The sequence below is a fragment of the Pagrus major genome, chromosome 2 (genome assembly GCF_040436345.1).
Source record: "Pagrus major chromosome 2, Pma_NU_1.0".
Taxonomy (NCBI): domain Eukaryota; kingdom Metazoa; phylum Chordata; class Actinopteri; order Spariformes; family Sparidae; genus Pagrus; species Pagrus major.
In genome coordinates, this window is record NC_133216.1 from 15,884,093 (window position 1) to 15,906,891 (window position 22,799).

General features: G+C 40.9%; 1 protein-coding gene across 1 annotated transcript; it reads left to right on the top strand.

Moving 5' to 3' along the window:
* The first annotated feature begins 389 nt into the window (after positions 1 to 389).
* Positions 390 to 13,652, top strand: ppp2r1bb (protein phosphatase 2, regulatory subunit A, beta b). Its single transcript, XM_073483297.1, has 15 exons — positions 390 to 533; positions 1,250 to 1,340; positions 1,534 to 1,634; positions 2,255 to 2,487; positions 2,661 to 2,808; positions 2,925 to 3,080; positions 4,814 to 4,928; positions 5,070 to 5,140; positions 6,643 to 6,777; positions 8,236 to 8,409; positions 8,590 to 8,650; positions 11,220 to 11,374; positions 11,554 to 11,696; positions 11,814 to 11,905; positions 12,021 to 13,652. The coding sequence occupies exons 1-15, from the start codon at positions 456 to 458 to the stop codon at positions 12,035 to 12,037; spliced, it is 1,770 nt and encodes a 589-aa protein (XP_073339398.1). The 5' UTR covers positions 390 to 455; the 3' UTR covers positions 12,038 to 13,652.
* Positions 13,653 to 22,799: the final 9,147 nt, after the last annotated feature.

Here is a 22,799-nt window from a genome sequence, read left to right on the forward strand (position 1 = left end):
CATATTATACATTTTCTGTGTAGCCTTCCACTGCTTTTTATAATAGCTCACAGCTCACAATAAAGCTGAACCAATGATGTCTAATCAATCATATATATATATTACTTACATACTCTATAAGATAAAATGTCGAATTTTATTAATTAGTCAAACATCAAGAAGGCAAACCTTTTATACTCATTCAGGACTGAGGCTGTTCGTAAAGAATTGGCTACTTTTACATGTAGAGTAAAGTTATTATACTATTGATATTATTTATTTATTTATTTTGCAGGTAACTTTGTTTTTCATAAAGCATTTCATTTTGTTTTGTCGGATGTTTTTCCTCGGCGGCTGTGCTGGTGTCTTGAAGGCAGCAGCAGCGGAGGAGGGAGGGCCCTGCAGCCGCTCTTCTCTGGCAGAAACCCCGTAGTGCAGCACAACAGCGCCATTCGGTAACTGAAACAGAATCCAAAATGGCAGGAGCTGATGGAGACGACTCTCTCTACCCTATCGCCGTTCTCATTGATGAACTGCGAAATGAGGATGTTCAGGTAGTAACTCTTACTTCGACTACCATCGTCATTTATATTGTTCGGTGAATTGAAGCCATTTTCACGCGTTTTGTCGGGACATCTGATTATCAACTGGCGAACTAGCATACATGCTAGTGCTAACGTTCCCCGGTTAAGGCCTTTCAGGAATTTTCTGCCGGGCGCACCCTGCCTGCCAATCTAGCTGGGTTGCGTTCACGATTTACGACTTTCATTGTTAATCTGCACTGACGCTTAATGTCATTTTCAGTCGGCATACCTACCGAAATGCAAAGGTAATCAAAGTAAATAAGGCAAGCTAACCAGGTCATTGATTTAGCCGCTAGCGCTAACATGGCGTTGGTGGCCAGCGTTATGCTAGCTAGACGGTAAAGTTAGCAATCACAGCAGCAGGGCGTTCGAGGCCGCAGTAGGTAGAGCTCAGTGTTGTTATCCAGTGTGTTCCTCATCAACAGTGTGACGCTAGCATTTCGATTCAGCTATCTTAATTCGTCATTATTTGAAATGCTGCTTGACTTTTTAGCTAGGTACTTAAAAAGAGGACGCGGCCCGTAGCCAAGATATCAACAAAAATACTTGAACGTTACTAATACACCCTGCCTGGGCTAACTGGTTGAGTTATACCGAGGCTAAACGTGACTCATTGTCGCTGGTTGTTACATGTTCTTACACTTTATTGTGAACGCCTCACTAAAGTATGTCCATTTTGTGTGCAGTTGCGACTGAACAGCATCAAGAAGCTGTCCACCATAGCTCTGGCCCTTGGTGTTGAGAGGACTCGCACTGAACTCCTTCCTTTCCTCACAGGTAGTAAAGTCGATCATTTCACCTGTTAAAATCAATGGATGTTTGACACAGCAGTTATGACCTCAGTTTTATTGGCAAGTCACATGGATAAACAGTGAATGTGTTGTACTTTAAACCACCCCAAACTGTTGCAATGCCTGCCAGTCGTGATGTTACATTATCAGCCCTGATAAGTCTTTCTTTCATCCCTTAGACACCATCTATGATGAAGATGAGGTGCTCTTGGCCTTGGCTGAACAGCTTGGCAATTTCACTATGTTGGTGGGAGGGCCAGAATACGTTCACTGTCTCTTGGTAAGTCACAGCAGGGCTGATTTAAATATATGCTTATTAAGGGACAAGTCTATACGTGCTTTTAAGTAGAAACCGACAACCTAAGAGATCGTTTGAGAAATCCATGTTTATCAACACGGCATACTACCATGTCATCGTAAATAATGTCTAGTACATGATGCAAGGATAGAGCTCAGGATACAGACACAGTTTTTATTAATTATAGGCTGATAACAAAGTTTGATAGCACAGAGGATTAAGCTATAGGGCAGGCTGTGACCACACAGATGCTACTTCTTTTTTGGGATGAATGAATTCTTGGGTTTGGTCTCTTCGGGGGATTTGTTGGTTTGAAAATAACAAACATGCTGCATTATGTTTAAACATGGAAAATTCTGAAATTACTTGACTTTCCAGCCAAAAAAAAGTACAGTGAAAATCTTGCCTATTCCTTATTTTATATAGACATTACTAAGGGATATTGTAACATTGTCAATAAAGAGTGTAAACTATTTAATATTTCCCTCTACATTTACATATAAACTTTGAGAAAACAACATACATGTCGTTATACATGTCGTTATAATGTCCATAATGGTTGACTATACCCCTATCTGACCTTATTCCTTCTCGACACACAGCCTCCTCTGGAAAGCCTTGCTACAGTGGAGGAGACAGTAGTCAGAGATAAAGCCGTGGAGTCCCTGCGGAAGATTTCTCAGGAGCACTCTCCAGTTGACCTGGAGGTCCATTTTGAGCCTTTGGTCAAGCGGCTGGCCAGTGGTGACTGGTTCACCTCTCGCACATCTGCCTGTGGCCTCTTTAGCGTCTGTTATCCCCGTGTCTCCAGCACTGTCAAGGCTGAGATCCGCCAGTAAGGGAAACGCATGATTACTAAATCCTTTTTTGCAGTTTTGTACATTATATATGACATGGCATGACTTTAGGCATGTCATTCAATGCAGACCTGAGGTGATTGTTTTAACCATATTTGGTTCCACAGTCAGGTTTGTCTCTGATAGACTGTCTGTGTGTGATTGTCTCTAGGCATTTTCGCACCCTGTGCTCAGATGACACTCCTATGGTGCGTCGAGCTGCTGCATCTAAACTGGGGGAGTTTGCCAAAGTCTTGGAGCTGGATTATGTAAAAAGTGACATCATTTCCCTCTTCACTGCTCTGGCCTCTGATGAGCAGGTATGTGCAATCATCTTCCTTCTTCTTTGTTTGAACTGCTGTTGCATTCTGGGTTCTGCAGTCCCTTTTTATTGTATTTGGCTATGAAACTAATCCCCAGTACCTGTCTGCATCAGGACTCAGTGCGACTGCTTGCAGTGGAGGCTTGTGTCAGCATTGCCACCCTGCTGCCTCAGGAGGACCTGGAGACCCTGGTAATGCCAACCCTGCGCCAGGCTGCAGAAGACAAATCCTGGAGGGTCCGCTACATGGTGGCTGATAAGTTCTCTGAGGTAAGCAGAAAAATTTCTTATTTTCTTCCCCCTGTCATCTTGGTACATTGTGTAATTGACAGAAAATGACAGTTGAGAATCAAGTCATATTTAAAACTGCCTTGAAGTTTCCAGTTCATGAAAAACTATTTGGCTCAAACAATGTTTATGTCTGCTCATTGAAAACAAGGCTTAATGCCCTGATTTAATATTTCAGGTTACACAAATGCTCCAAGTCAGAGAGGAAATTATTTTGGGAGTGTGTGCACATTTTTCTTTCCAGGATAAGGACACAATACAATGCAAATTCTTACAAAGGTGGTCAATGCATTCTGTTAAAACATGGTTGTGGTGTTTTCTTTAAACTTAACACAAATGTATCTGTGACCAGAGCTCAGATTTTATGTGTAAATCTCTTGTTAAAGACAGCTGACCTATTCTTGAATCGGTGCCTATTCTCATGATCAATGAAATGGATCCATTGTAGCACTTGAAGTATTGCCCCATTTTATTCGCCCCATTCAAGCTTGAGTCATGCTGCAGCACGTATTTCCAGTGTACTGGTGCTTCATCTTTGGCAAATTTCACTTTTTTGTGACTTAAACTTGTTGTGTTCCTTTCATTAAGATAATGGCTTTTGTGACCATGTAGAATTTAAGAGAAACCAAAGTAAAACTGACATTTGAATTTATTTTGTACAAAATGTATGGAATGTAATGCATTGATGGTCCTGCAACAATCTCCTCTATGCAAAAGATTTTTCACATAGGAGTTGCGTTAGGTCTTGACTGCATGCAGCATCTCACAAGTCTTGTCCTCATTGTGAAGTTGGTGGCTCTGCACAATGTTGTAACTCAGCAAAAGCAAATGTGAATCTTGAATTAATTGGTGACTATCTTAATAGCTTTCATGCAACAGTTTTGAAGTTGTTGACTGAGTTTGACTTATTGATTCTTATGTAATCGTGTGATCTGCTTGGCAAATCATTTCCCTAACCATCTCTAAACTGGATCCAGTGATATGATGGTATTTTCACTGCATTAAAAAAAAAGAAAAGAAATATGGAACATTAATGATGTTTAGGTGCAGCGATAATGTCTAAAAATTGAAACGTGCAGCCACATATTCCACTCAAGCATTTTAGATGGAGCTTGTGTGAAGAAGTTGGCTACAAAACATTATTTTGACTCAGTGATTAAGAGGTTTGGGTGGGCATGCTGAACCTCTATCTCATCATGACAGTTTACATTATTTTTATATGACACAGTAACCCACTTAGTGTTGGAGTAGAGCATCCTTAATTTGGTCTCTCGTACTCAGAAGGCCTAACCAGGCTGCTGTTATGCATTCAGGAGTTTTGCATGTGAAGCCGTAACTGGGTTAGTAGCAGTCTTATCTGTGCAGTCATTGTCTGAGCCAATTTCCCAGCTCAAACTTTGAAAATTTGATTTAAAAAATACCTCTGGTCAGATAGGAATTCTATATATTTTTTTGTATTTGACACCACCGACATGCACGCACCCCTGTCCAAACTTTTCAGTATTGTTTTGAGGCATTAACTAAATTCTAACAAATTGTAGGTTAAATTATTGGGTTAAAAAATCCCATTATCTTGGTAATCGTAGTTGTTTAATCACCTATTATATGTCGTTGGTTACCTCCTTTTATTTTAAAATCCATAATTTCTTTTTATTTTCATATTTTCCCCATACGTTTATTTGGATTTTCACACATTTATTTCTCTTTGAATGCAGCTCCAGAAAGCAGTGGGACCAGAGATCACCAAGAACGACCTGGTCCCAGCCTTCCAGAATCTCTTGAAGGACTGTGAAGCTGAGGTCCGTGCTGCTGCTGCCAACAAAGTCAAAGGTTAGTACATGAATACACATAATTAAATAAAACCTTAATGAGAGAGACTTTCTCAAAGGATTAATTGAACATCTTGTTTGAACTTCTTGTCCAGTCCGTGTCATATTTTATTGACATTGTCCTCTTCCTTCTTTTCATTAGAATTCTGTGAGAACCTCCCTGAGGACAGTCGTGAGCAAATCATCATGACTCACATTCTGCCCTGCGTCAAGGTAAAAAATAAACCTTTCTGTCTGCCACTTTGTGATATTTCTTTGGTGCCTCGCTTCTCGGTTGAACAAAAAACACTTTGATCCGCTATGAGTTATTAAGCATGAAAAAGGACTAAAGGCATATCTTTTTATAGTCTTCCCTAAAGCGTTAGCGCAGATATGTGGTGTTGTGATTTCCGCTTAAATTGAAGTTGGTTTGCTTTTACAACCTGGGTCTTATTTTTGTAATGGTGGCAATTATTCCTTTCGATAATGATAATGTTTTGTTTACAACTCAATTGCTGATTGAATGTGATGAACCACTCTGTCTAAACAGCATTTATAAATGGGTGCAGCAGGTTAAAGTTTAACCAGGAAGCTGCTCTATAAAATTGAACACACATTTACAGCGTGCAGTTTTGATTCATTTTCACACTAGCCTCAGTTTTCTTTTCCAACTGTGCTCACTGGAGGTTTGTTTACAAGCTGTTTCCCCAGATCAATCCAGATTTTAGCAGTTGAATAAAACATCAAAACTGGCAAAAACTATGAAAATAAAAACTAGGCTGTAACAAAAATCCCATAAAAAGATCTTGGATGAAACGGCAGATTGCTGAATTTTCAGGAATATAAATATTTCCACTGCTGTAGATTGGTGATTGTGTGTTTGCTTTGGTGCTCTTGACGGGAGTAAACAATAAAACCCATTCAAGCACATTCACATACACACACTTAAAAAAGGAGATATGGTCAGACAACAACCGTTTACATAACCCTAACCGTCAACGGCTATTAAGGGGGCATGTCTGTGGGGCGGTTATAAAAGATAGGACATTGTGTCTGTCTGCCAGTGTTAGTCTGATTGTGAACAGCAGATGGCACTGTTGTATTTTTATTCAACATTTAGTTCAGTCGTAGTGCAGCTGATTAAAAATTCTTATATCATAGCCAGATGATTCTTGTTATCATTCACTAATGATAGAGGCAGAACAATTCCTGGATCTATGGACAATTGTTTGTAAAAGACACAGATCAGTGTCATAAATAATAATTCTGCTTATCCTATCAACATATCAACAGTGGGACAAAGCTATACAGGTAGCAACAACCTGACACAACCTCACAAAGCTGTAAAAGCGTCATATGACAATAGCTCAGAACAAAGGTCCCGTTACATTGTGCTGATCACTTTGTGCTTACATTTTTCTGTATTTAGAATTTCTACCATAAACTTCCATGTGAATTTGGTTTGATATAATCAAATATGCAATTTCTGTGCCCCTTGTTTATACCATACCTTTTCTGTTTTATGTCTACATCATACTTAAGTCACTCCACCGTCGGTAGTTAACTGCAGTGACTGTTGTCTGCACTGGTATTAACTCCGTTTTGCTGTGTATTTACAGAGAGGGAGGCTATAATCGACTTGTGTGTAGTGAATATGGCCCATAGCAGTAGTCTTGATGTTTGTTTACGTACTTTCTGTCTTAACGATTTGTTTGTGCTGATCTCTCTGTCTCCAGGAACTTGTTTCAGACACCAACCAGCATGTGAAGTCAGCCCTGGCCTCGGTCATTATGGGCCTTTCAACCATCCTGGGCAAGGACAACACAATAGAGCACTTGCTGCCTCTCTTCCTGGCTCAGCTCAAGGACGAGGTAAAGGAAATGTGGACTCGTAATCCTGAGCCACAATTTTTTATATATATATGTATATATGTGTGTGTGTGTGTGTGTGTGTGTGTGGCACAGCTGGCTTTGAAAATCCTTAAGGCAGCACTTAGTTTGGTAACATTCACAGCAAAAGTGTCCTGTGAGGCATCTGAGTTTGACCAACTTCTTGGTCAGGTCAAAGCCACTTAGTCGCAGCCACCAGATTTACCTGGCTGGGTAGGAGGATGATTCACGCAGTTGGCAGCCGGACTGAGACCTTACAATTAGAAGACTGAATTGCTGTGTCTAGAGGGAAGCATAATGAAAAGCTGGACACTGCACGTAACTCAGTTATTGCTTGATACATTTTGATTGTATGTAGTGTAGTAATTGTAGGTGTTTACTGGTTAAAGTAGGTTGAGCAAGGCCACAGTTCCAGCTGCACACGTAGCACAGAGGATAGTTTTATAATGCAATTGGACACAACCTTTCATCAGTCTGTCGGCTTTTCATTTCAGTTATTTTTGTGTGGCTGGTATTGGAGGTACTTTTTGAATTTATTTGTTTCTGGAGCTGCTCCAGCAACAAATTGTAGAGCAGCGTGTCTACTTAAAGTTACAGTGGGCTGAATTTTTAGCTTATATCATTGCACAATCTTCCTGTAACGTAACAGGTTCGTCTGGAACAACGAATACATTTGATTTCCATTACATTAATTTGCATCTTAAGATCAGAACATGAGTTTTGGCAGGTTAGACACAAAGGTATATAAATGTTTTGGACGGCTTGAGGCTGTCAGTTCTTCCACTGCTTTCCTTAGTCCTATTTAAAGATGGCCCCATTTCCTAGCAGCACAAACACAAGACCAAGAGTGTCTAATTAGATTACAGTCCAAACTGACAGCTTTGACTTGCTAATTTCAATAATTCAAGGTGCATCTATCTGAGGACAGTTTAAAATGGAGCAAAACGGAGAACATTCTGCAGATATGCATTAATTTAATAGCTGAGTTGTTTCTGATTGTCACTGCTACTATGTTCCCATTTAGTTAACAAACCTGACTCAGAGTGTCGAGTCATTGTGCAGTATGATATATGCAATATGTGGATGGAAAGTTGTGATTAGCTGTTCTATTTGTTAATATCCTGTCCAAATCAGAACTAAAGCAGATCTCCATTTAAGGCTAAGGGTTATAACAATTCTGGATCAAACTTACTTGTAAGTCTATCTTGTTTGGAGTGACTGAAGTGGCTTGGCATGGCCACAGCCAAGAATTATTTCCTTTGGAGAGAGTAAAAATCGGTGTTTTAGTTATTAAATATAAAGCTAAACAAAGGTTGATTACTTTAAACATTGAGGTTTATGTGATAAATGATCTTTCTTATATGTGAAGACTTTGTTGTGATGAAGGCAACATGCAGCCATAAGCTGAACTTGTCCATCTTAATAAATTCTCTGTCCCAGTGCCCCGAGGTGCGTCTGAACATCATCTCCAACCTAGACTGTGTGAACGAGGTGATTGGCATCCGTCAGCTCTCCCAGTCACTCCTGCCGGCCATTGTGGAGCTGGCAGAGGACGCAAAGTGGAGGGTCCGCCTCGCCATCATAGAGTACATGCCCCTGTTGGCAGGACAGCTGGTGAGTCATGGAGTCTAGGAACACAGCTGAAACCCATATAAAATATGTTGTAAAGGTCTTTCTAATTAGTACCATGCAAAAGACCAGATATATTAGAAATGTGCAGACAAACCATTAATCAGGCATGACTGTAGACATCCAGGAAAGTGCTCTAATTACACTGTGTTCATATTTTCTCAGGGAGTGGAATTCTTTGACGAGAAACTCAACACCCTTTGTATGGCCTGGCTTATTGACCACGGTAAGGATCTCTTATTGGATAAAGTTTTTCAAGGAGCTATGAGAGATGTTAACAAATTGAACTCTTAAAACGCATGTGTCATGTCAGGTTGTTGCATAAACAGAGATGCTTACATTTGCTGATATTCTTGCCAAAATTATTCTATGAACACTGATTTAGTTCAAAATACTGTCCTTGTTGTCTAGCTTTGTTCATGTTCTTACAACACCGTAAAATCACTCAATTTCCAAACAAACATCCTGCCGAAGGATCCCCAATTGTCTTTTTGAACAACCTCTTATACAACTCCTGCTACACTTGCTCTATGTCCATTACAATCTTCAGCAAGGTTGCATTAGTTGTCAGTACTGTTGTATACGACTTTGGTTTTCCATATCTCGCAGCATCTCTGCTCTTACTCACCTGAGCCAGACAGGTCTTGTCTCACCACTCTGATACTGTATTATTACCAGCACAAAGAGAGCATGTGGTTGAAGGGAATGGACTGATGTGTACAGATGATGGGAGAAAGAAAATTGGGGGCTAAAGTGTGGGAATTATGTGGCAATCTCCAGCTCCCTGCCATCATGGACAGCTGGCCTGTCCAACTACTTTTTTAAGAAGGGCTAGATTTGAAAAATGTGAAGTGCAAAAGGGCCAAGTTTTACATTCCCAATGTCTGACCTGCAAAGCAAGGAATTTCAATGAAAATCAATCGGAAAAAACAATGCATCTTTTTCTAAAAGAAGGTTGTTTGATTCTCATAATTAGGTTATTAAAGGGCCGCATTGGGTCCACAAGCTGCCAGTTGAATAGATCTGATGTTCAGGCTAATGGAGAGAAAAGTCCTCTTATTCACAGCCTTCTAACTCCATGTACTGAACACTAGCTGTGAGCAGGAAATGGGCATTATGAAAGACAAGTACATGCTGTAGTACAAAGGTTTTGACAAGTTAATGAGAATGTGTCACCATGAGACAGCTAAGCTATTCTGTTACACTCATATTTTCTGTATGTATACTTAACCTGCGTCTTGTTGTAGGCCGTGGCCTGCAATTCATGCTGTAGATTTATATACTTAATGAAGTTAAAAATATTAGTTTTATCTGAGCGGGTTTGCCCTGGGCTCATCTCTCTACCCAGAAGTTTAAACTGCTCTGTGAGACAATCACATGTAATCAAATGATGTAAGAGTTGTGCACCCAAAGAGCTGCACAACACACCCTGCTTCGTTTTATAACCTAGAACACTGCCTTTTACATAAAGTTTTCACTCAGAGTATGTAATGTTGTCTTCACATCGAGCTTTCCAATTAGAGACACACGCTTGCTATTGAGGACAAAGGGCCAGCTGGGTTACATCATTGGAATGCTGCTGGTGTGAGTTTCCCTACATGTGTGTGTCAATGTGTGTGTGTGTGTGTGTGTGTGGCTGGGGTTAGGGCTGTGCCACCCTTACGTAAGCCCTTCAAAGAAAGACAGGACTACAGAAATCGGCACAGAATCTTTCCCTTTCCAACTCTTACAAAGATCTTTTGTATCATTTTAACATTTCACATGACAGACCAATACCCTGATATCTGGTGTTTTATCATACTGATACTTGGAAATCTCTCACAATAACTTTAGTAACCAAACTATGTAGACTTTGTAAGACATCAATAAGTCTGTTAACTTATTTTCCTAATTTTTTGCTGATGCTTCTTGCTATTGCGCTATCCCCTTTGCTGCTTGCTTGCTTCCTCGCTTAGGGATTACTAAAGGATTATCTTTTATTACAAATTTGCCTTAAGTGTCTTAACAACCTTTTAATGGGGGGAATAAATGGAAGAAACCCAACCCCCGGTTTCCACTGGGCCCATCTCGGTAGCGTTATGGCCGTTCTAGACAGTGCTTGTGTTTCTACCGACTTCGCCATGGCACGTTTCAGAAGTGTGCCAGAAGCGGCTCTCCGCTCTGCTCTGGAGAATATGCGCAGAGTCTATTTTTGACAGAAGCAGACTGCGGCCGCTTTAGTCTACACAGAACAGCTCGAGCCAGACAGGAAGTCGGACAGCAAAACGGCGTAGTGCATCAGGTTATTTTTCAAAATAAAACACTGTGTGCTGATTCGGAATCTACAGCACAGGAAATAACAATAAACACATCGAAAACAGACAAATAACAAATTGATTTAACTACGTAGCCTACTCAACCACAGTAGATACACAAAAATCAAGGAGAAATGACAAAATAAAAACAATCTGAGCAAGTAAACAACATGAGGCAGGCATGAAGGTCAGTTTCTGAAACGTCCCACTGGGATATGAAGTCTCGTGGAGGATGTAACAAAAGTGTCGCATACGCATGGTAAGAGACATGCCCAGGTGAATCGAGGGGTAAGGAAGAGCAACAGAGGAGGGATTCTTCTTCCAAGAAAGACACATGTAATAGGTGTCAGGATGACCAAATTATAGATTGATTGATTGGGAACGTAGGCTACATTTAGCATCAACCTGAGCCTCAAAATCTCCTCTCTGCCATATAGACCTGAAAAGAGACTAAACTGGAGCACGCTGTTCAACCAGATTTTGTCACTGTAATTTTTCTAGTGTATGCCATCCGTGAGGCAGCCACCTGTAACCTGATGAAGCTGGTGGAGAAGTTTGGAGCTGAGTGGGCTCAGAACACCATCGTGCCCAAAGTGCTGGGCATGGCCAACGACCCCAATTACCTCCACAGGATGACCACACTGTTCTGCATCAATGTGAGTCGACATCATAAGCTCCCACGTTTAGGTCCTTGGAGTTATGTCTTTTTCTGTACTACTTATCAATTTCTGTCTAAAACTATATTGGTTCCTTTTTTAAAACATATTCGTTGTGTATTTGTATCTGTAACTGTTCTGTTGTCATCATTACTGAACACCCATATGATGTGTCACAGGCTTTGTCAGAGGCATGTGGCCAGGACATCACCACAAAGCAGATGCTACCAGTGGTCCTCAAGATGTCCAATGACCAGGTGGCCAACGTTCGCTTCAATGTGGCCAAGTCCCTTCAGAAGATCGGCCCCGTCCTTGACAGCAAGTATGTTGTCTCTGTAATATCAGTATTGAATGTTTTCTCTCTAAATTATGCAAAAAAAATATGAACAAGCATTGATGATTTGTTTAATAATCCTCATCATCTCTCTTTGTCCCTAAGTGCCCTTCAAACAGAGGTGAAGCCAGTGCTGGAGAAGCTGTCCACAGACACAGACATGGACGTCAAGTACTTTGCCCAGGAGGCTATCAGTGGTAAGATTTTCCATTTTCTATCATTGTGTACAAACACTAAATGACATGAATCGTATTTAACATGTTAGAAACCTGTGCATTAACAAGTTGTGTTCTTGTTTTCTTCTTTTTACAGTTCTGGCCCTAGCATAAAACCAACCCAACATGGCTAAACCAGGCAACCACCCGAAACAACAACGCAAACACTTTTACAAGATATTTATTGATGTGCAGGAACAACTGGTTAATGTATAGAGAAAGCTGTTAACAATTGTTTTATCTGTTTTCTTTTTTCCTTTTGTTTACTGTCCAATGGTAGGCCATGTCCAGGCATAGCACAGACTTCTTCTTTAACCTCCTCTTTGCTGTAAATGGGTGCTTTAAAAAGGCAAAGTGTGATAAATTTGCATTAAGTGGTGCATGCTAACTAATGTGCTACTGTACTAGCTAGGCATCGCTAACCAGAATCCCTCTCACATTCCTCCCTTATAACATCCTCGGCCTCTGTTGCGCTTTAGCCAGTCTTTGCAGCATACCATGTCTGTCCACTACCTAGGACCACGCTAGCTCTCTGTGCCGCTGTACTTTCTTCCCGAAGCTACACGCAAACTTTGAGCAGCAGATGGTTCAACAAGCTGATTATTTTATCTTGAATAGCTCTCTCTTCCTGGAGACTCCGATGTGGCTCTCCAGAGAAGTGATTGAAAAGTCTGTTCAGACTTTTATTCCCACCAGACCAAAGCTGCTGCGTCACCTAAATGCTATACGGGATCGTTCTGTACAAACTCTGACAAAGAAATAACAGGGTGTCCATTACTGCATGTAATCTGACCAACACTCTAAATGATTGCATGTACTAATCAATCTCAAATAGCATCCAATCCACCAGACTCCCCTGTCCTTCTGCACTGTTTGTTCTCTGCAGCAACACAGATTGAATTGGTCTAACAAATGAATTACCTCGGCCCACTGTAACAGGGACCAGCTCGGTCGTAAAGTGTTGCTCATAATTAACCCTCCTCCAAATCCTCAGTGATTTTGTTGATGTGCTAGGGTGGGAAGTTTTAGTCAGTTGTGATTTTTCTGCAATATGTTCTCGGCATTGCTCTTAATCTTTGTGCCAATGACTTTGAAAAGCAGTGGTGTTTTCTTTTAGTATGCCTGGGTAAACAGTTTTCACCTGTCCTGTTCTGTAAAGAGACATTGTTCTTTTTTTTGTAAGGGACACTTTATTCCTCGGACGTTACTCGGATGTTAAAATAAAATTGACGACAGCTGTCAGGGCTAAACCATGTCCTATAGCCACCCAGTTTTCCCTCAATCCATGCTAAGTCCTCCACTGTACATGAGATTTAAAAGCATAATGTCAGCGAACATGAAGCACCACCCAACGATTCACTGCTTACAAATCTCTACACGATTGAGAACAAGTGCATGCTTTCAAAGAAAGTGGGGTGGGGGGGGGACACGGAGCATGTGTACGTAAGGCTGCATAATGTTTTATTATGGGGTGGGAGCTGGGGCGGTTATGGGCGGGTTGAATAAATGTATCGTCTGTGTTGATAAAAGAAACTTTTGTCTTACCCTCAACTACTCTCGCTGTTCCCTTCTCCTCCGCCCTCCCCTCTCATTTTGTTCTCTTGAATGAACCTTGATTGTTGATTGTCCTGTATCAAGAAGACTGTGCTTTTATTTTTATTTTGAATTCTCTTCACAATTGGGATGCTGTACTACTGTATCTTGATCTGAATAAAGTAACACAATGGAACCTGTGTAGCCTGATTTCATAACAGTTTACTGCTCAAGTACATCAAGAGCCTCTTGTCAGTGTAATTGGCAATTTGCTACATGGTGACAAGCAACAGGAAATTATTATATCAAAACAACCACTTAGCCAGTCAACAATGAATTTACTAGTGAATTACCAGTGAAATATACAGTGCCTATAAACAGCATTACATCATTGAGTCAGAATGATGATCAACAGGAAAAGATTCTTTAACGGCAAAGGTAAAACTATGTTGAAACCAGAAGATGATGTGAGGTGGGATTCTGTCCCCCTTGTTTGTAGAATGATTCATTTATTTTTTAAATCATTCGGGGTTTGTGCAAATTATAATCTATTGTTCGACCGTGGCTTAGATACCAGAAGAACTGCAACAGATAGGAGTTCAGACTCCAGATGGCTAGAAAACAGCACACTTAACATCAAACTAAAATAACGAATACCCTGCGTCACTAAAATCCTAGGTGTCATTTACACTGGGGGCACTGTGGACTTGTTCCCACTACTCATTGACATTGCCAGTATTGTCCCCATCACTTTTTAGAAGCATAATTTGTTAAAAAATATTCCTAAAAAATAGTTTGCATGAAGAAATGTTAACAAAACCAGTACCTGCTGAGAGTGCAATTTTTGTTTAATTGCAAGAATTGGGAATTTTCACTCAAAAAATGATCATGGCTAAATGACTAGAAGTGATCAATTCCCTGCTCCAGTTAAATACATGTTCTCACACACAGTATAGACTTTTACACCTTATGCTTGATCGAGATGTTGGCATTGTCTGATTGACATGGTGTTCCAGCTGTGGAGGTGATCTATATGGATGACTGTTAGTTTTGCAGGCAACATTGTTGTGTGCTTTATGCTGAGCAATTTCATATTGTCAATTGTTGTGATATTTTTATAGCTGGCTATGGCCTTGTGATGCACCATCACACCGCACTGTAATTATCTACTTGGACCTCATGTGATCGCCCCATTGCATTGACTAAAATAGCACATGTTGAAGACCGTTTTTAGCCCTTTTGTCCCCACCACTTTTCAACGCGATGTGATACCCTTGAATAAATTTATACATATATGTGTGTGTGTGTGTGTGTGTGTCTAGGATGGTTACACTTCCCAAATTCTCTGAGTCAAGTTGAAGTATCAGTTAAATGTGCCTGAAGGCGTTAAAATCGAATAGTGTGAAAGCAGATGAACCCTCACTTAAAGGAGACATATTATCCTCCTTTTCAGGCTCATCATTTTATTTTTGGTTTCTCCTAAAATAGGTTTAAATGCATTAGTACTCAAAAAACACATCAGTTTCCTCATACTGTCCAGTGCTGCAGACCTGTACTCCCCCCTCTGTCTGAAACACTCTTTGTTTAGCTCCTGTCTCTTTAAGGGCCACCCTCCTGAACACCCAGTCTGCTCTGATTGGTCAGCTCACACACACCTGAGCCAGCACAGCTAAGAAGAACAGAGCAGCTGTGCTACATCAATTTTTACCTGCCAAACTAGCCAAAATTATGGAAATGTGTGACATGGTGACTGGTGTGATGTCACAAAGTCACAGAATTAAAGGCGGGACTACTGACGAGGCGTTTCTGGAGCAGTGTTTTCTGTGGGAGAGAGGAGCTTCTGTTGGAAAGATCTTTTACATGCACAAGAATCTTTATAACACACTGAAGGAATGGAAAAAAACGACAGCATAATAGCTCACCTCTCCTTTTTGGCAAATACTTTGCTACAAATGATGAAGTGCAAATACAACCAGAAAATAACTCACCTCCTTTTTGTCACTATTTGTACACAAAGGCACCTTTGGTATGTGGACTCTAACACTTATCTCATTCTGTTTTTGGCAAAACCACTCAAGCTTTGTCAAGCTTCATGGTGACCATGAGTGCACAACTATTTTTAAGTGCTGCCAAAAATGCTGGTTTGGCTTGAGGTCTGACTCTGACACTGTAGGACTTAACATTGTTGTTTTGAAGCCATTTCTGTGTAGCTTTGGCTTGATGTTTGGCCTGGTTTTCTTGCTGGAAAATAAATCTAGCCAATCACAGTTGTCTAGCAGACTGCAGCAGGTTTTCCTCGAGGACTTCTCAGTCTTTTACTGCATCCAATTTCTCCTCAATCTTCACAAGCCTTCCAGGACCTGCTGCAGAGAAGCATCCCCATAGCAGGATGATGCCACCCCCAGGCTTCACGATGGGGATGATGTGTTTCTGGTGCTGTGCTTTCAGCAGACAAAGTGCAAGAAAAGCTTGTTGTTCGAAGTTGTTCTGTATCAACAACACGCCTAATTATATCCTCTGTGACCTCAAGTCCAAGAATGGTGATAACTCTTTGTGGGCTGTAACAATATCTTTTAAGCATAAAGTTTAGCTTCTCAGCCTGCAAATGACTCAAGAAAATGTGGGATTCATTTCACATGTTTCTGGGCTCGGCTCTAACCTGGCAGCCAGCTGCTGCGGAGATGAAAGCGTAGGTCCTTGGGGCTGTTTTGGCCACAGGGAACCATGCAGAGCAGGGCAGGATCTGCAGCTGACACCTGCCCTCACCCTGACTACTGCTGGGGAGAGGAACGCTGCAAAATAAGGGCTGGGCTGGGAGAGCTTATTTGTCTTTCTCAAGCAAGTTTAGTTTGAACGTATGAAAAACATGTTTACATCCCTTTTTGACAAAGTTTTCAAGGTCTTCAAGCTATGTTAACACGGCAAACTGAGCCGTACTTTGTTTTTTGCTGAGCACATCTTAGATGCACCATCGTTTTCGGTAATTCCAAATGAGCAATCAGCAGAGAGGATTAGGGCAATAAATCACATGGCAGAGATCTTTATGAGATTCTCAACCTTCCTTTTTTAATCTCCTCAAATCTCCCATCAGCCCTACTCAGTGCCGTGCGCCCTCCCAATCCTCCACCCGGCCCTTTGACTGTATACCTCATCACCAGAGCACATAATGCACGTATACTGCGATGCACAGGTTGGTGCAGCTGCTGTGTGTCAGCACATTCTGCTACAGTGAGACCACCTCAGAGAGCTATTTAGAATATAGCAGCTTCAAGGCAGGATGAGCGTTTCAAGAAATGGTGCGAAGGAGGAGGAGGGTTGATGGTAGACGGACTGAACATACCGTACGTGCAAACGTTTTATATTAAGATCCTTTTAAGAAGTCCTTACAAGATGCTAATTAATATTTTGCATTAATGAGACTATAAAACTGATATTAGTATGTGCAGTATAAAGACAGTTATTGTTAGATTATAAGCATTCATAAGAAACTTGTTAACAGTTTACAGACTGCTTAAGAACACTAAATAAATTCTTATGAGTTTCTCATTGTTTATAATATAAACACATTCATTGAGTTTTTCCTAACCTACCTGTGATGTCATTGTTTAACCTTTACGAAGCTTATTTTGTTGCTTTATTAAGATTACTACATACTTTATTATATATTTACCAGCAGTTAACTGTTAAAAACACTGTATTTCTATGTAATTTTTAATTCACATGTTATCAGCCTTGAGAAGATTTAGTGCAGAAAGCATAGTTAAAGGGTAACTCCACCGATTCTACACATTAAAGTGTGCTTACAGGTCTTGGTGAGTGAAAAAAGTAGTATATAAAGCCTTTTGTGACTCCAGAGGAAGCTGCTTGTAATCTGATAAATTGCCTCCAGTGATGTCATTCAGTGGCTAAGTTGCATTGTGGGTAATGCAGGGGACAGGTATGAAAAGCAGTCCACTGTTCCAGCTTCGCCTCTGTCGTGAAGTGTTTTATTTAGTGAAGCTGCCATTAATAAGTTGCAGGTTTTGAAGCCAACTGGCCAAACCGTGTAATTACAATGACACTTAGTGCACTAGGGCCCAAAAAGACTTTTTTTCCATAAGCTTACGTTGTGAGAGAGGCCTCTGTAAAGCTGAGGAACATTTTTATTTTGAGCCTCACAACCCCCACAAAATGACTTGTTTGACCGTCGTAGGTTAAGCCATTTGTTCCAAAAAAAATTGGGAAAGTCTAGAAGAGCCACAAGATTAAATCATTTTATTTTTATTCAAGTTAGCTAAACTGGAAGTTAGCCGGCTCGGTCGGCGGAAGTCTCTAGGCCACACAACTCGGAAGACTTTTATAGCCAGGAAGTCGAGCTCTTCTGACTTCAGGCGCCGCTGAACAGCTTTAATAGAATGTTAAAATAATGTTTTTCTGCCCCCTATTTGTTTGGAGTGTGAATTTGAGAGGTGGCCAATCTTACATTTTGCACCTTTAACTGTTAACAAGTGCATCATATATGTATTAATAAAGTGACAAGAAAGCATAGTAATGCTATTTTAAACAATTATATGAAATTCATAAGGAGATTTATTAGAATTCTTAAGCAGTCTATAAACTGTGAACAAGTCCATACAAGTGCTTGTAGATGTTTTATAATCCAACAATAAACATGTTTATTGTGCTATTATTGGCAGTTATATAGTCTTAACACCTAATAATGTTAATAAGCATGTTATAAGGACTTAAAATGACCTTATTACCTATTAACTAACCCTTATTACAAGGACCTTCCTATAAAGCATTTAGTCATACTTTTTTTAAGCTGGTGATCTCGACGCAGGAGGAACATGCCAGCTTTTGAACTGCAATTTTTCCTACAACCTAAAATCTTCATTAAAGCACGATTACTTGAGGGTGAGGGCTAATCCACCCCCACCCCTCACCCCCACCCCCCCTCTAAATCCACTGGAGTTCATGAGGCAGTAATGAAACAGCAGCAACCTATTTCTTTCTATTTAGATCCTGTTATTTGGGGGGATTTTCAGCAGCCAGAGCCCTTGACAGCGCTGAGAGCCCTGACGTCAATGCAGCTGCCTCCCAGGACTGTGTCATTTATAATGAAAGGAGTCAAGCAAAGCCCCCACGCAGCACGGCACACACACACACATAGTGAGGTCAGATGCTCTCAGGGTGACAAATGACAAACATCAGTCGGGGAGAAGAAGAGCGTTGGCCCACTCATTTTCCTTAAGTCACCTTGTCACTTCACTTCCCCCTCCCCCCTCCTCTCTCATTCGGTCATCGTTCAACGATGCAGCACGGGGTTTATAAACTGTACAAACTTTCTCCTCTAGATTATATCACAGCAAACATGAATCGCTCCAGCCGAGTGTGTGAGTCTTGGCTTGGCTGGAACATCCAGCCCCAGAGCCTGCAGGAGCTTGATTTTTTCCAGGCACTACTGGGTCATCTGTACTGGGATTTCTGACTCTGTCCATCTGCTGGCCAGCATGCGTTCAGCATGGACTCAGAGACAAGGGACTGAAGGTGAATAATGGGGGACACATGAGTGCAGCACGACCTTCAGCGGAGAGTTGATTTCATAGAGGAAAATCTTTTGTTTCAGTGGCAGCGTTTACGTCAGACTCACCTGCTACAAAGCCTGCGTGCTGCACTGTGTATTGCAGTTTATTAAGGATTCTTGTGTGTATTTTATTGCACAGTGAATATTACAGAAAAGGTGCAGCTTGCTTTAAAAAAAAGTTCATTTTTCTCCTTTGCATTCGAGCATTTGTCGTCCCCCCCCCCTTTTTTTGCAGCTCTAGTTCTGAACAGTGCTGTGATCTCCTGCTCCAAAAGACGCAGTAGGATGTTGTCATCCACCCTCCTCCTGTTGTCATAGCAACCATTGATGTCATTACAGTATACTTTGGCCTGATGAGTGAATAGGCCTCTGATATTGTGATATTTTATTGAGGAAAAAAAGAAGAAGAAGAAGATTACCGCTGCTGCCTGTCCTCGTATCAGCTTTCTTTTCTCTGTCTGTCTCTTCCCCCAAGAGTGTCTGTGACAGGCAGCCTGCTGAAGGTCTCAATAGCAGACAATGGCGCTGAATGCATACTATAAATAACTACGTTTAGCTGGAAAAATGCTGGCGTCTTGCAGGGAAATATGCTACAAGGTCGCTTTCTTGAAATACAGAACTTAAGTGTGTCAGAATACCCTTTATGTTTTATCTTCCAGGAGGTGTTGAGCAGGGAGGAGCAGGAGATTTATTTATTTATTTTCCAGCAGGGCTCATGGGTGGATCCCATTTAAACCCACTGTCTCGCAGCTCTTTTTCACAGAGTCAAATTAACTTTGCATCAAAAGGCAACAGATGCAAAATGTGAGGCAACGTCGGCTGAAATCTGATCGGTATCACAGGGGGGAGTTTTTATATGGCTGAGTGTGAGCCATCCAGTGTTTCAGACTTATCAGTTCAGATCAGCTGCACCAACAGTGTGTCGTGTGCACGGTCTGATCCTAGGAAAAGAAGTGAGACCCTGGTTTCCATGAACAGATTGACCCCCCCACCCAACCACTTCCACCACCACCACCTACCTCTGGTGGTGTATTAGTGGGATTAGCTGTTCTCTGTCTGAGTGGGCTGATTGGATTGACGTGTTCTCTCTACATGATCCTTTCCACACAAGAAGGACAAACCTCTGCTCTCGAGCAGCGCTGAGAGGTCCTTTCATTTCCTCAGAGCATATTTTTGCTCTGACCGTATTTACAGAAATCTGCAATCTTCTTCTCAGCCGGGGTCAGAGCTCGATGCAGGACATGAACTCTACTATCAGAGAAGGTGTTTGAGTTTCACATAGTTTGATAAATATTGACAAGAGATTGGCCTGGATATGGACTGAATGTGATATCATATCAGCCACTGGTCAGAGCTCCAGTTCTTATCAGCGGTGATGAATTATTCAGTCCCTCCTCCTGCCTCAGTTAACGCTGAGTATAAAAGAGTTGTGCAAAACGCTGCAGTGGCTCACATCTGGCTGTACAAAAGAGAAGCTGAGAGTAAGTTTGCTGTCTGGTTGAAGTGTGATTCTTTTTCCTTTTATCACAGAGAATGGGTGAATTTGAACGTGCAGATAACCGTGCATGCTGTCACGTATCTGTCTCTGGGATTTCTGTTTTTCTTTTATTGTTTGCTTTTGGTTTCAGCTTGATGGACTGTTGGACAGTGGTGTGTTCAGAGCCCTTACTGAAGAAATAGTAGCATTGCCACACTATAAAAATTCTTAATTGCAAGTAAAAATTCCTCCATTCAAGATACTACTCAAGAAAAAGTATATATTATGGCTAAAAAGGCTAATTTGATGCTGTGTGTTCAAATGATGAGTCTTGCACTTTTGTTTTTCATTTTAATCAACTTGTTTAACCAAACAGTAGTCAGTAGAGCGCATACCTCCGCCAAGGCCAACCAGTTCCCCTTAACTCAATCAAGCCTAATCCAATATCAAATAAAACATATTTAAATCCACTAGATCCAGATTTTTATTTTGATCTGGACCTAATTGCACTCACTCATATATACCAGCCACATAAATACATCAGATTTTTTCCATTAGGATCCATGCATTATCCCTGAGAAATGTATAAAAATGTCGGAAAACACCCTGTCTCACAATGTTAAAGAAATCGAGAAAAAAAATTAATGGATCTGTCCCTTTATCAGGAGCTGCACCAAAGGCTAATGTGGTCTATTCTGGGCTGAGGCCCATCCTCCATCCAAGTTTCGTGGAATTCTGTTGAGTAGTTTTTTGTGTAATCCTGTTGACAAACCAACCAACAAATGGACACGGATTTAAACCTAACCTCCTTGGGCAGAGGCAAAAAAAAAAAACAAAAAACAAAAAAGGATGAGAGATCTAGAGAGGAATTTCTGCAGCTTGAAACAATTTAGAAAAGTGCAGTTTGCTACACCAGAATTATGAAAAATTAAATTTTAGCAGAAACAGGGAATATTCAAACTACATTGGCATATTTTGTCACTTTTTAAAAACAAAATAAGACATTAAGGACTCACTTCAGGACTGAGAATTACTCAACAAACAGATGTTGTTCACTGTGAATGCTTTATAGTTTATAAACTGTTCATATGGTTTGAAAATAAAAACCTTAGTAGATAAATAACTAGTAATTCAGGTGTCAAAAAGTGTAGTGAAGTATAAAGTACAATATTTCCCTTTGAAATGTAGTCGAGTAGAAGGAAAAGGAGTAATGTTGTTAATTTGTGTGTGCAAACCTTTTTGGTACTTTTCATGGACTGCCCTTGAGTTCCTCCTGTTCACTGTTGTCTATTTTGGTGTTTTTGTTAATTTGTTTGATTGCTTAATGGTTTGGGAATATGCGCTACCAAAGCAGAACAGAAATGATCAACGCAGGTGCGGCTTTGCTACCTGTCTTGCAAAGGAACCCTGTGCAAAAATTTGCATGGTGAGTGTTCCTCGTACAATTTGTGTTTAACCAAATTATCAGTAACAGCTGCTCAAGTTTTGCCCTGGGGCAGGTTGATCTTGCTCAGGGTGGGGCCACAGGGGCATTGGACCCTTCATTGGCTGAATTTAATGTGGCTTTTGTGTTTATTTACTGTACGCACACTAAAAGTCACCAGAATACAGGTAATTACAAGGTTACAAGGTAAATGTATTGTCATTTTTTAAAACCCAAGGGTTTAAAAAACAAAACTATGTTGGAGTCCTTTGTGCGACATCTATTTTTAGAAACTGGAGTGTTGATGATGAATTAAGGAGTCTCAGCCTCGGAAATGAAGCCGCTCTGTAGTCTGGTGGTTTGGCAGTGCTGTTCTTATTCTCCAGTATAAGGACTGAGTGGAGGGCAGTAGATATGGCATCCGCTGTGGATCTGTTGGTTCTGAAAGCATACTGGTGAGGGTCTAGGCTCATTATTTTGTGTATGCTCTTCGACAGCACATTTTTTTCTGTCTCATACATCGATGATGTCAGATGACACATGAGGTAGATTGTGAGTTTACCGCCTCAGGGTGATTCTGCCCAGGTAAACATCTGACGCCCTGGTACTTATTCTTTTGTCCTGAATGTCATGAACTACACATCTGTCATCTCTTGTATTATCTCTACCAACAAATGTTTTTGTTAGCATAAGTGAATATAAATATTTAAATAATGTAACAGAACCCGTCCTGTGGCTCCTGCTGGATTGACCGCCTCGGGAGATTTAGTTCTGGTTGAAATGATTTCAGGTTCAGCTATGACTCAACGGTTTATATGAAGCACTTGGCATCATTCATTTTTCCAGGTCATTAACCTGTGCCTACACCACGCAACCC

What these genes read in the sequence shown, in the direction of transcription:
- ppp2r1bb (XM_073483297.1), top strand. Translation starts at nt 456, where the DNA reads ATGGCAGGAGCTGATGGAGACGACTCTCTCTACCCTATCGCCGTTCTC. An exon ending in TGCGAAATGAGGATGTTCAG is followed by an intron (nt 534 to 1,249) that starts GTAGTAACTCTT and finishes TTTTGTGTGCAG; the next exon opens with TTGCGACTGAACAGCATCAA. An exon ending in GGCCTGGCTTATTGACCACG is followed by an intron (nt 8,651 to 11,219) that starts GTAAGGATCTCT and finishes TAATTTTTCTAG; the next exon opens with TGTATGCCATCCGTGAGGCA.